The 14010-nt window shown below is 38.3% G+C and overlaps 1 protein-coding gene across 3 annotated transcripts in view; it reads right to left on the minus strand.

Moving 5' to 3' along the window:
• The window catches only part of IDE (insulin degrading enzyme), a 167425-nt gene that overhangs the window by 75749 nt on the left and 77666 nt on the right, over positions 1–14010 (minus strand). For 2 of the 3 annotated variants that reach the window (XM_022569339.3, XM_089897924.1), the window contains 5 exons: positions 10663–10765; positions 8623–8745; positions 6284–6366; positions 3055–3199; positions 201–311 (listed from right to left, as the gene is read on the minus strand). In XM_022569339.3, coding sequence (XP_022425047.1) covers positions 201–311; positions 3055–3199; positions 6284–6366; positions 8623–8745; positions 10663–10765 — 565 coding nt within the window. Of the gene's footprint in view, positions 1–200; positions 312–2424; positions 2570–3054; positions 3200–6283; positions 6367–8622; positions 8746–10662; positions 10766–14010 lie in introns of all 3 variants that reach the window. The other variant, XM_022569341.3, reaches the window with a different exon arrangement.

The following is a 14010-nucleotide window of genomic DNA, read 5'->3' on the forward strand; positions in this document are numbered from 1 at the left end:
GAAGGGGGCCAGGTGTCCACCAGAGTCTCCCAGGCTTTCCTGGGAGATTTCCTATAGGATTCAGCAAAGATAGGATAAAGTGACTGCCACAGGGTTATGAATGCTTCTTTTCCTCCTTGCCTCTTTTTCAAAAATGTTCATAATGTGGCAATATCACCTTATGAATAAAAAAATTATAAAAATAAGTTGAGAAAACTTACTGCCTCTTTGATAATTTCAAATCTTTTTTCATCAATCTCAAAGGTAGCCATTTTTTCAATGATCTTCTTTAGCAAAATTGGCTGCTTGTCATTATAACCTTTCACCGAGAGCTACGGAAAGAGTTCAGGATATTAAAAGTCTAAAATTAACATGAAACAACTTCAACTTGACTTTAAAACATGTAGAAAATCCCCAAACCAGGTGTATCAAAATAAAAATAAAACAAGAAATTAAATGAGTTTCATTTCTCATAAATATAGTTCGACACTTAGGAAGATAACATTGACCATCTTTATTTACTAATATCCAAAAGCATATGCTTTTCCTAAACAAAAACAATAGCAGGAAAACTTACCTGGTGCCAAACTACGGCAGTACACACTATATATCATCAAAATTCAAGTTCTCATTAAGTCAAAATTAATTATAGAATGTGTTTTAAATTTAACCTTCAAAAAGAATTTCTAAAGAATGGCAGGCTTAAGATTTTTATAGTTGTGTTAAGAAGGTAAAAATCATAGGGGAGGGTTACCTAGCAAACTACTGGATATGTCCCCAAATTGTTTATATTTAAATATTAAAAAAAATCATCTTTTAAGAAATCAGGAAGCCCCAATTTTGTATTATATGGCATTTTGCCACTTTTCTTGTCCAATGTTGCCCAATAATGGTCCATAGGTCTCACTACTTGCTTGTTTGATGAGTTCTGCTGATGTACCAAAAGCCAGTGTCAAAACAGATGTGAAGTAAGGATACACTGTATGTACTGTCTGGATTTTGCCTTAGGACAATTTACTTTAATAGTTTCTGAAAGCGTAACGTTTTGAAAAGCAGGGGAAGCCTATTATCACACTTCCTACTATTATACTGCCACATGGTGGCACCCACAGAGGTTAGAGGATACACTGGAACTAGAATATCTCTGGACGCCTCTACCTTATGAAAATTGATAGGCAAGGGGCTTCCCTGGTGGCACAGTGGTTGAGAGTCCGCCTGCCGATGCAGGGGACACGGGTTCGTGCCCCGGTCTGGGAAGATCCCACATGCCATGGAGCGGCTGGGCCCATGAGCCATGGCCGCTGAGCCTGCACGTCCGGAGCCTGTGCTCCGCCATGGGAGAGGCCACAACAGTGAGAGGCCTGCGTACCGCAAAAAAAAAAAAAAAAAAAAGAGAAGAAAAAGAAAAAGAAAATTGATAGGCAAGTATCTCAGCAGGAGTGAAGGTCACTGCCCATGGAAAGCACATCATGTACCGTGGGGACTAGACTGACAACTAGCAGGAAGCCCATTCTGTCACAAATTAAAAATTATTTATTTTAATGGTGATATGCTACTAAAACTCAACAGCAAAAAATAAACCATGGATTATTACTTTTCTATTTGGATTTTATTTTGACCTCTGAGCTTCAAATTTCCCTGGACTCTGAGAATGGTTAGGTTATATATATACTTATACATTAAACAAAAACTACCAGAAAAGTTACTTGTATGAAGAAAAAAAGTCACTGCAAAATAAATAAAATTTAAAAACCCTAAAACCTTTTGTATAGAATTAGAAAGAGTACACAGTGCATGCTCTCATTTTAGTTGTTATGAAAACATACAACATATTTTTAAGAAAAGTGAAGGTGAATGTGTGCTAGAAGAGGGATGTTAATTTGGAAATGAGATATAAGTTTGGAAACATAACAGAAACGGTTTCAAGAGAAAGGATCTAGTTATTTCTTGGGATGCATTTAATAATGTTTATCTTAAAACACACTTAAAAGTAGTTAATGATACATGCTACAAAATAAATTAAATGAAAATGTCAGTCATATTTGAACACAGGAACTTTCTACTACCGTCAGCAGAAATAAAGAAGCTTATAATATAAGTAAAATTCAGCACCACAACAGTAACTATGGGTATCTTTCACTTACAGATGTTAATATATTCAAATACATGGAAAGAACATGCTTTCAGGATTAATACGTTAAACATTTCAAGCAGAGGAACATGCAAATAAACGTAGCATAAATACATGTTCACAAGATGCACTAAACTCTACTAAATCATTTGTTAGTGGAACTAATACTAACTTGAGTTCTTCAATCATTAAAAAGGTGCAAGGAAAAAACCATCAATCTTCTTGTTTTAAAATGCAGAAGTTAATAGTTTTCCCAAGCTCAACATAATGCTTAAACGGTGTGACGCCTTTTCTTTCGTTTTCATTTTACTTACAAGTATTGCATTCATTCCTGATGCAATGCCATAGCTCAAACCTGAGAGGCGTGCTGCATATGTATACTCTTTTAAATCATCCTTCAATAACCTGATAAACAGGTATGTCATGTTGCAATGGAGAGGATCAGCATAAATGTAGCGACTAACAAAAAGAAAAACAAAAGAAATGCTTTGATACCTCAAGCAGTGGCATGGTAATGAAGAAACATGACCGAAGAGTATGAATATGCAGCCTCATGATCTGAATTTCTAGGGAAATAGTACAGGCCAACCTTTTGTTTTACAATGGCAGGAAGATTTCATTCTCTGTTGTCAAAGACCAAGACTTCAGATACAGAATGGGAGAGATCTAAACCTAAATCAGGGTCCAATTTTGTTTTGAGGAGAAAAATATGACAGTCTGATGAAAGATGTTTAAAAAAAAAGAAATCAAGGAAAATTCGCATAATATGAATGGTATATTGCTGAATACTTAACAGTAAGAGCTAACTTAAAAATTAAGTGATGCGAAAATACGATTAGTCACAAAAAAAAGAAATTAAACTCACACCCTCAATCAAAAGTGCTTCCAGCAAATCAATATAAAAAATGTTGATGAGTGGAAGGCTCTAAGACGTGGGTACTTACATACATCCCATAGATGGTATTTTGGAGGTCATAGCTCAAGCCTGCTAGCTCTGCTGCATATGCATACTCGTTGAGTGAGTCTTTGAGGAGCTCAAGGTACAAATAGGCCATGTTACAGTGCAAGGGGTCCACATAAGCAAATGGGCTGGAAGAAAATGTTGACAGTAAAATAGCTGATTTATTACTTCCCAATGTGATATGGCCTTTCGAGATGGATCAAGGAACTGAACAGGGGTTAAAATAACTTCCTGAAGATACACTTTGAATACACATGAATTCTCATGAGGAAAAAAAACAAGATGTTTAAAAAAGAAGCTTGAAATATGCTATGTGTGCTGGTAGTGGTGAAGAGGGAGAAGGAATTGCTTACCCCAGATGGCGTGGTAGAACTGACAAGTTAGAAATGCTGCGTAGGTAAGGAGGAACAGGCCAAAACGCATGCCTACATTTAGGCTAATAGGAGAAGGCATGGCTGACAGAGCTGATAACAGCATGTGTGTGTCCTCTTTCTCCCTCTAAGCAAGCCATACCCTTGGTGGACAGGAGGATGAGATTGAGAAGTTTGTGTGCTATGATTATATAAACTTAAAAGGGAAAAACTGAGACTTGAAAGAGAAAAATTAAGACCTGTGAAAATGTTAGCTTATCTCTTGAGTTTCCTGCCAAACCAAGAGACTGGAACACTGTCAGTAAAGTAATTGATAATATCCATCATACAACTACAGCCAGAACTAGGAAAAAATATTAAAACAGGAAAATTTTTAAGTGAGAAAGAGCAACAAAAGAGAGGAAATAATTACAGAGTGCAAGAGCTAAATAGGACCACAGAGATGACCTAACTTAAATCTTCGTTTCCCAAATAAGAAGCATCACTTTCCTCATGTCACCTGGGCTAGTAGCAGCAGAGTTAGGATTCAGATTTAAGTCAAATGACCTATTCATTTGACTATGTGACACTGCTTACCTTTATGGGAAGCAAGTAAAAGATTCCTTCATTCAACAAATATGTACTACATTCTCACTATAGTGCTAGGCACTTCTCTAGGTACTGGGAATAAAGAAGGAACAAATCAGGCAGAGTCCCTGACTTCACAGAGTTTAGAGCCTAGTTGGAAGAGACAAATAATAAATTTAAATTTGATACATCAGGTGGTGATAGTGTTATGGAGAAAAATTATGCAGGGTCAGAGGAACAGGAGTGATGGGTAGTGGGACAGGAAGATTGATAATTTACATACAATTATTATTAATAAATTAAATTGTTATTATTAAAATTATTATTAATTATTAATCAAGGCCACTCTGAAAGGTGACATCTGGGTCCAGACCTGAAGGAAGCAAAGGAGCAAGCCCTGGGGATATCTGGGTGGAGAACTTTCCAGGCTGAGGAAACAACCAGTACAAAGGACCTGAGGTAGCCTCGTGGCTTGGTTTGTTTGGCAGCAAATTAAAAATTTCACTCTATCTATAGCACAGTAAATATAACCAATGCACTGACATCAGAGCCAGAAATTTTATCAAAAACTGATAATTAAGTAAAAATAGGGGTAAAATGCTTAGCTACAGAGAATTGAAATCAAAGAGAAAATTCTAAAGCTATACATTCTCCACCTGGCAAATCTAAATAACACTCTGTCATTTAATTTTTTAAGTATTATACATGATGACAGACTTCCTTCTTTAGTCAAATAGAAGGAAGCAGTTCAGAAACTTACTAGCACAGCTCACAAAAGCATCAAAACAAAAGAGAGTCCTTGAAAGGGTTCATCCCCACAGGCACCCTTAGGTGGAAGTGAAAAGCTAGAAAAAAACAAATCTGGGAGTTCAAAGTCATGTGGATCAAGCTCAGAACGCAATTCCAAGAAGTGTCCTAAAATGCTGCATCCACAGCAGCTATGCTGGTGAACTGGAGAGGGTCCTAAACTAACTTTTAAAAGAGAACCTGATTCAAGTGGAATTCTTAAATCCTGGTTCACTTGTTAACTTAAAACATATTATTTTGTAACCAGATGTTATATGCTTAAACATGGATCACAGAGTTTTAAAAACTGTACATATGCATAATATTATCCTATTTCTGAAAAGATTAAAAGGATAAACACAAACAGAAAATTTATTTAAGAACGTACAAGAAACCTAATAGTGTTTACCTCTAGAGAGACCAGAACATGGAGAGGGATTGGTGGGAAGCAGACATTTTAAATTCTGAGAACTATGCTAGGCAGTTTAGAGAACGCAAACATATCAAATGGTCTCTCAAAAGGTATTCTGAAGCCAGATCATAGAAGCCAAATGGGAAAGTGTGACAAGATGCTTAGAGGGTTAAAAATATCACTCTGAACTATCAAAAAATAAAACCAGCTTTGTAATGCTCTCTACCAACAGCAAGCCATAATCAGAAAGCCCATGTTTGATGTAAACAAACAAACAAACAAAAAACAACACCAACAATCTCAGCGCAGCTCTAGATAATCTATGAATCTCATGCTATAAATAAACAATGTTTACATCCCTACAGTCTCAACATACTTGTTCGTGAACTGTTAACTTCCTACTTAAGAGATTCTTTTTCTCTTTTCTAAAACATTTAAAACACATCCAGCTTTAATTTCATGCCAAGCAAATCAAATAAAAATTAATGAAAAAGTTGATCATTATACTGAACATTATTAAAAAATGATAGATTTATTTTATAAACACAAACCACTGAATTTTAGAAATATAAAATTATAGAGTGCAAACTCACAAAGTAAAATTTGAATTGAGTGATAACATTATTACACAAAAAAAAGGAGATAGAGATAAACTAAAGATTTATACTGAGAAATCATTGCAATAGTAGCGTTATTCATAAATTTTATTAAACATCTTCTACCAAGCCAGGAATACAGAAAGCAATATCTGAGGGCTCCAGACAATTAAAGGGCTGGAAGAGATTCAAGATCATTTAGTAACTACTACCTCTTCTTCTGGGCAAGTTCCAGGAATATAAAACCAAAACCACAACAAAAAAAAACCCACCCCAAATTATTTAATCTTTCTTCAGTGAAACTTCTGGTGAGTCTACAGCCTTCCCTTAACAAGAAGGAGCAGCTTTCCTTTGTCTAGGCTAAAAAACTCTAATTCCTTTTATTTCCAGACATAGGTCCTTAAGGAAGCAAAGAAAACTTTCAGAAATGTAATTGTTGATTTTCATAGGAAGCTTTGTAGCTAGATTCATTTTACGTACCTGAAAAATTCAAAGTTGAGACAGGCCTTGGGCAAGAAAAACTTATCATCTTGTTTGAACCAGAGTTTGCTCATAGCTGTATCCTGTGATGGAGAAACAGTATGTTTAGGGAAATACAGGCACATTCGGCAAAAATCTTCAATCAAATCACTCTTCAAGAGGAGGAGGACAAAAAAAAAAAAAAAAAGAGGAGGAGAACAGAGGCAATAGCTGAGCTTTGTTCTGGAGAGACTGCTGTCCCATGGCCTTGAAGCATACTCAGAGGGTCAGCTGGTGGGAAGCTGGAGAGATGGCTGGTGATTCCAGTAGTAGAGAGAAATCACCCTCTTATCAGCACCCTGGGTCAAAGAGATGGGGACACAGTGGAGGAAGAGACAGACAGGTGAAGCCAATACCAACTGTCCTGTCCCTGTCTTTCTGGATGCAGGGACACAGATGCAGGAGTCCTTGGGGGCGGGTGTGTGTGTGTGGCAGCCAGCCACCAAAGTGGGCCACATGGATCCCTGCCTGCTGGAATTCACACCCTTGTGTGGTTCTCTCTCCTGCACTGGACCAGGGTTGGTCTCTGTCTGACCAACAGATTATGGCAGATGTGATGATACGACACTTCTGAGATTAGATTATAAAAGACACTGTAGCTTCCACCTTGATCACTCATTTTCCCTCTTGGATCACTCACTTTGGGGTAAGCCAGCTGCCATGTCACGCAACTCTATGGAGAGGCCCATGTACCGAAGAACTAAGGCCTGCCCAAAGCCACACAAATGAACTTGGAATAGAATCCTCCAGCCCTAGTTGAGCCTTCAGATGACCAAAGTCCCAGCTCACAACTTGACCATAACCTGAGAGACCCTGAGCCAGAACTACCCAACTAAGCTACTTCCACATTCCTGTCCCTTGGCAACTGCATGAGATAAAATAAGTGTTTGTGGTTTTAAACTGCTGAATTTTAGAGTAATTTGTTACACCACAACAGATAACTAACACAGCCAAGGATGAACAAATAAGCTACTCCTTTGCCTCTCCACTCACTCATTCATACTATATTTTAAAAAGTCTTAGGGACTTCCCTGGTGGTCCAGTGGTTAAGAATTCACCTTCCAATGCAGGGGATGCAGGTTTGATCCCTGGTTGGGGAACTAGGACCCCACATGCTGCGGGGCAACTAAGCCTGTGTGCCACAACTACTGAGCCTGCACGTCACAACTAGAGAGCCCATGTGCCACAACTACAGAGTCCACGCTCTCTGGAGACCACATGCCACAACTAGAGAGAAGCCCACGTGCTGCAATAAAGAGCCCACACACCGCAACAAAAGATCCCACAAACTGTGAAGAAGATCCTGCGTACCAAAACTAAGACCTGACGCAGCCAAATAAATTAAAAAAAAAAAAGTCTTAAAGTTCACTTGAAACTACCTTGAAACTCTGACGAGATAAATGGTTTAATGTTCTCCTTAGTTTATGCTAAGATGGCCTATTTAAAACAAAAAATAAAAATAGGAGAAGTAAATAATCTTTCTCTTTGAATAACCTAACGTATAACTCATTAAAATGTCATTTTTAAAGAAAAATGATTGTCTCATTAATAATCTAGTTACTTGAGATAAATTAAATTTCATAGTCCTAAACACTAATTCTCATCTCATTGAGTTAATCTGAATGTTAGGTCATTTGAAGAAAAGGGAAAGAAAGATGTTTGTCTATGGTGGTAAGTTTAGAAAGAGTTAGTTTTAAAGTTTAGAAAAGAGGATGTGCTGTAATAATTTGATCCATTTTTCTACACAATCTACCCAAGGTGTGAAATAATGACATGAAAAGAACATTCTGAAAAAGAAAACACCCTCCTCAATCGTTCTTCCCACTGGCTTATAACTCCATTAACTTCATATAGCGCTCTGTCAAAATGAGAAAGAATTGTTTTTAAGGGCAGGAAATCCAACAGCTTCCCCTGGATATGCTCTCTTCCAGGCTTTAGAGATTCTTTCTTATCTCTAACTTTCATGATGCAGCATAAATCTACTTCCTTATTGGGCCTTCAGTGAACATGGAAAAAAGCCCGCTTTCAATAGACTTGTAGTTACATTCCAGGCTTACTATTTTATTGTCTGCAAAGAAAACAATTCCCTAGATTCTATGCTGTATAGTAGTTTTGTTTGTTTTAAAATGTCTAGCCTTTTAATATTTCTTGTAGTTATTCTCTCTGCAACTTTTCTGTTATCTATAGGGTGTGAGCCCCACAAATCAACATAGTATCAAATGCAAGAAAACATCTCTCTAGTCCCTTCTATGTAATAGGTCTGTCCCCTAAATTTAATATCAATGATTCTAACGTATTACCTTAATAAGAGAAGGGTATGGTGTTGCTTCTTTTTCTAATGATAAAATCTCAAAATTTGTAGGAATAAATTCATTCTTCGTTGGAAGTTTAAATTTCCCATTCAGATCAGCATTTTGCCATTTCTGGATGAATAGTGAAAACACACACACATAAAAGCGATTAGAATCTGATTTAAGAGTTTAAAACAGTCACATTGCTTAATATCTAGGCAAATAATAAGAGAATAAATGTCACACAGCATCCTCTTCCATCATATATAAAAAGGCTACTCCCAAGATCTATCAATGACTTTTCATGAAACTTGAACTGGAGTCTCTGGAACTAATCAAGGTTTTACACTCATCTATCTTTCCTCTTTACACATGTCTAAAATGACCAGCTGAGGTGAAGGAACAATCTGAGACTGTGGAACTGAGGCTAACTGGTCCATATGAAGATCATGTTTGCTCCAGCTCTTTAAAGAATGGAGAATAATCTGCACAGAGATAAATACCCACAACTGCTAGACAACAGGTCATTTAAAAGAGTTAAACTTTCAGCTACACTATATTACTTGAATGTATGGCTTGAAAACTAGGTTAAAGGGGGCTTCTCTGACTTCAGCACTTCTAAAGGCCTGGTCTACTTCTCTCCCAGACGACCACATGCATTTTCAAGTGGACCAATATTTCAAGCATAAGGTTAAGGACAAAGTTGAGATTTAAATCTGGATTGTGGGACAGGATCGACACAACCTGCAGGTTGGATCTGTTCCATGGGCTACTTCCAAAAGCTAAGTGAGGCAGATCAGACCACGATTGATGAACTCTGATTTATAAGACTTTTCATTATTTTTTTAAAAAAGCAACCAACTGCCAATCATTCTGGGTTTAGTAATTTGGTCTCCAGCTGATGTGGCACAGCCTTGCAGCTCCTGTAGTTCTATTTTGGTCCCTGCATTTGTGTCTTTTGGCACTGGGATGGTGGGGATGTTGGCCATATTATTTATATGTAGCAACTTAAGTCCCCAGTATGGCTGAATCGTAGGGACTGGTAAACACTTAGCAAGTAATTTCACTGCTGAGCTTCCAGATCAATTTGTTTAAATTCCCATTTGGGGCAGGTTTGTCATGGTCAGAATTTGGTGAACAGGGGTTTTCTCTTGTTTGAGGGTTAGTTCACACCCAGCACTAATTCATGGGAGATCAGCTTTCCTCACAGTTTAGTAAGATGGACATTTTCACACACTAAAGGGCTTCAGTCATCTCCTTATGTGCTGTGAATATGTCAGAAAAGTACCAGTAATAATTTTTCTTTCTTAAACTACTTTTTTCTGTATCGTCATTACCCTGGTACATTTAAGAAATATCCATTACCCAAGTTTAACTAGAATTTAGTCAGAGCAAGGTTTTCTGGTGTCGCCCCATGAATAAAGGACACAGTCTCAAAGCTACACAGCCAATGAGAACCAAAAAAGAAAAAGTACTGGACCAGTAGATAAGACTCACAAACAAAATCCTGACTCCTGATGAATGGGGTAACATACTATCTATATGATTTGTTTTGAAACAAATCATAATGACCCTATGTTGACAAAAAGAGCAAAGATACAATATGAGGCATAAAATATAGCCCCTCCTAAAGTGAAGATGGTATGAATCCCAGAAATTGCTCCCCACCTGTGTTCACAGCAAGATCGTGAGCTCTCAGCCCTTGCATCTGTCTTTCAGGTTCTCTATTTCCATCTCTTCCTGCCTGTCTTGGTGCCTTTGCAACCCTGTGTACTTTGGACTTCATTGATCTTTGACCGCATGAGACTTGGAGTCTGCTTTACAGCCCTGCTGGTCTGACAGGCAGACGAGAAGGTGGCTACAGTATCATTTCTTCATGCAAAACCTAAGCTCCAGCTCTCCACCTCCCTGTTCACTCCTCTTGGGATGGTACAGACAGTGCTGGGCCATCACTCTCCACACTTTGGGCTGTGAATTGGTTGATCTAGGGAGCTCATATTCTTGTGTGTCCCTCACACATCAGCTTATTCACAGATGGGTTAACCCTACCTTAATGACTTCATGTGGTATAGCTTCTTGCTTGTACTGGGTTCCGTACCACTCTTCTGTGCAATCAGTTTTTCCTTCAAAAGATTTGGAAACTATTGCAACCCTAGAGATAGATGGAAAAAAAATCTATAAACTCATGTTGTATACATAAATTTATAGAATCTGACTCACGAAAATATAAATAATATCCAAGAACGTATTGGGCCTCTACAACCCAGTAAGTCCTATGAGGCCTAGCTGAAACAGCAATGTATGTATAGAAGTCTTTGATCATAGTCTCTGTTATCCTTTGGTTATAGCCCATCATTTTTGGTATGAAAAGCTGCTTGCAAGAAAGATTCTTGTTATGAATGCTTTTGACTAAAACCTTAAAAGAAGAGTAGCTAGGGAAAAAAGTGGAACCAGGTCAGTTGAAAAATAGTCCTTAAAAAAGCACAACAAAGTACTCCCTCCCAGGAACAGCTCAGGCCCCAGGGTTACAAGAATGGATAAGAAAATTTGTTGGCTCATTCAGAGATCCAAAAAAAATTAAAAACACACTTTCATTATAACTTGCTAAGTTTGTACACTGTTATTTTTTTTTCCTGCCAGACACCACCATCAACCGTATGTACTACATGTACACTGGCCTTCCTGATGCTAGGGGAGACAGGGACATGACCAAGAAAACATCTCTATCTTTCTCCGCTGGGGTAGTAGAAAGCACAGAAGAGAAGTCAGAAGGAAAAAAAGTTCAGGGAGGGAAGACAGAGGTAAAATAATGTCAAAAGATTACAAGTAGAGGAGCGAAAGAAGCTCTATACCAGTGGAGCTTCTGTCCCTGTGCGGATCATCATGGACAGTTCTGCCTCTGCCGCCTTTTAACTATCAAAGTTGGAATCATTTCACTCTGACTAGCAGGCTCAACCCCAGGCTGGGACCAATCCTACTTTGAATCTTGCAGATAGAGGACTAGGCCAATAGCTTGGAAGGCTTGCCATGCAGTCAGTCCTGTTATTGGTTTCACTTCTTCTTTATGTCCCAATTCAAATAACTAGGTTCATGTCTGTTCCCGCTTATTCTCACTTGTCCTCCCAGAGGTTAGTTTCTAGCCTCTGAATGTCAGTCTCACAGCTGAAAGCCCACTGCTTGCAGTCAAAACTCCCCTCTACTGAACACCCATTAATTTTCAGGATCCTGATCTCTGTGTTCCAAACACCTGCCCATCGTTGGACCTCCCCAATTTCAATGCCTGACTGTCTGAACCACCATCTATTCCTTATTCATTCTAGATAAAATACTCTACCTGGCTAGCTAGACTTGGCTTTCTCACTTGCTTCAGGGTAGATATCATAAGCAATCTGACTCACCTATCTGTTAGAATGACTGACTAATCTTCCAGTTTAAGGTGTTCCTGATCTGGCCTAACTGCCACTGACCACTATCAGTTCTGGAAAACATGCTAAATAAGAATATGTTCGACAGAAGCATACAGAAGAATCATAGGGTTTAACAGAAGAAAGAGTTGTTACTGTATCTAGAAGAAGTGATACATGTTGGCTATTTGAAAATCCTGTATGAGGGGTATGTGTAGTGTATACAGAACGCACATGGCCACATGAAGGGTATGTGATGTTTCTTAAGGGCATTCATTCAATACATGACAGAGCCAGCTAAGGGTCAGTCATAGAAATTGCTTCTATTCCTGTTGATTTTTCAAAGAATGAATGGAATGATTCTCAGGGAGACCTCTGAAAAACACGTTAGGAAGTAAAATTCCGTGCTAGAGAGGTGGTATTCCATCTTCTCTTCCATGAGATGCTTGATTTTGGAAGTTTATTACATAGATGGCTCTGGTTTCCCTGAATGACAGCCCATGAATCAGAATAATGAACAAGGGATTGATTACAACTTGTGAAGGCTGGAGCATTCATTTGGCAGTGGACTTGCCCTCTGGAACAGGAAAACTTTAAACTCAGTTCTGAGAGAGAAAGTGAAAAAACTTGGGAAAAGCTATCAAATGCTCTGGAGGATGACTATATGACACAGAAGGAAGTAGACCCTGGAGGCTGTCCAGTGATGCTCAGGTTAAAAAAGGAGGAGAAGGGAGATTTATTAGTTACGATCCTAAGGGATCTAGATAGTTAGATACCAAAGTAAAGTGTATGGGGTAACAGTTGACATGTTACCATAAGGAAGTAAATGTGAGGCAGATAAGTGTAGCTCCTCAAACTAGGGAAATACCAAATACTGGCCTAACAAAAAGAGATACCTTTGCAGGCCAAGAGTTAGCATACCATCGAGGAATTCAAAACTGAAATACAATGGAAGAGTATGTACTTTCAAATAAATTACGAAGGGCAAATAACAGAAGAGACAGAGTAGACACCGGTCAAATGTATACAGAAATCTATGAACCAGAGTGTGGAACCGCGACGGCACCTGAATAAGGAGAAAAGGAGAAAAGAGTCACAATAATTGAGGTACACCACAGACAGCTGCAGTATATTTAACTGCAGACAATTGAGAAAAACTGGCACAGACACTGCAGCATCTTAGACTACCTGCTGGAAATCTAATTATACTAAAAAATAGTCTCCATGAGTTTTTTTTCTTAAATATGTGTGTGTGTTGAGGGGTGAGGGGGGAATGCCACTCTTCAATTCCATCCACAAAGAACTGGCTACTGACATGGTCCTTAGAAATGTGAGAGGAAATGGCCTCTTATTTTCATACTGAAGCTTACAACAGGAAGAAAAGGAAACAGTGGGCTAGAACGAATGCTGACTGTTGACTTGCAGTCAGCCATTTAGAAGTGTTCAGTGGGAATGAAGAGCTGTTGCTGCTGATGGAATCCATTCAGAAATAATCCTGACTACAGACATTAAAAGGCAATATGGTTCCCCAGGAATGAATTCTCATGAGACCTTTGCAAATAATCCGTGAGAGAGAAAAGAGGGAAGACAGCCAAGAATGAGAAGAGGCTTCACAGGTAACCATGATAAATTAAAAAAGAATTAGTAGAAAGTGCGCAGATCTGGCCATGAGAAACTTGGATTCTGGTCGATACCGTGACTCACTTTCTTTGAGATCTTGCCAAAATCACAGTTAAGATCTAAATTAAGCAAGTCTCTGGGCTTCGGTTTCATTACTTTTTAAATAGGGATTCAAACTAGATGAACTCTGTCCCTTCTACTAGTAGATTTCCACAATATCATGATATCAAATCATATTTTTAAAAGATACACAACAGAGGAAGAAAGAAAGCACAAAAAAAATCTACTGATGACAGATTCTAAGTCAAACTTAAAAAACAGTGACAGGAAGGCTAAAGTGCTAAGAAATTGAAGTTCATGAAATATGCTCAAA

The sequence above is a fragment of the Delphinapterus leucas genome, chromosome 16 (genome assembly GCF_059928025.1).
Source record: "Delphinapterus leucas isolate spDelLeu-1000000601 "Yukka" chromosome 16, BTC_Dleu_Yukka2, whole genome shotgun sequence".
In the NCBI taxonomy this organism is placed as follows: domain Eukaryota; kingdom Metazoa; phylum Chordata; class Mammalia; order Artiodactyla; family Monodontidae; genus Delphinapterus; species Delphinapterus leucas.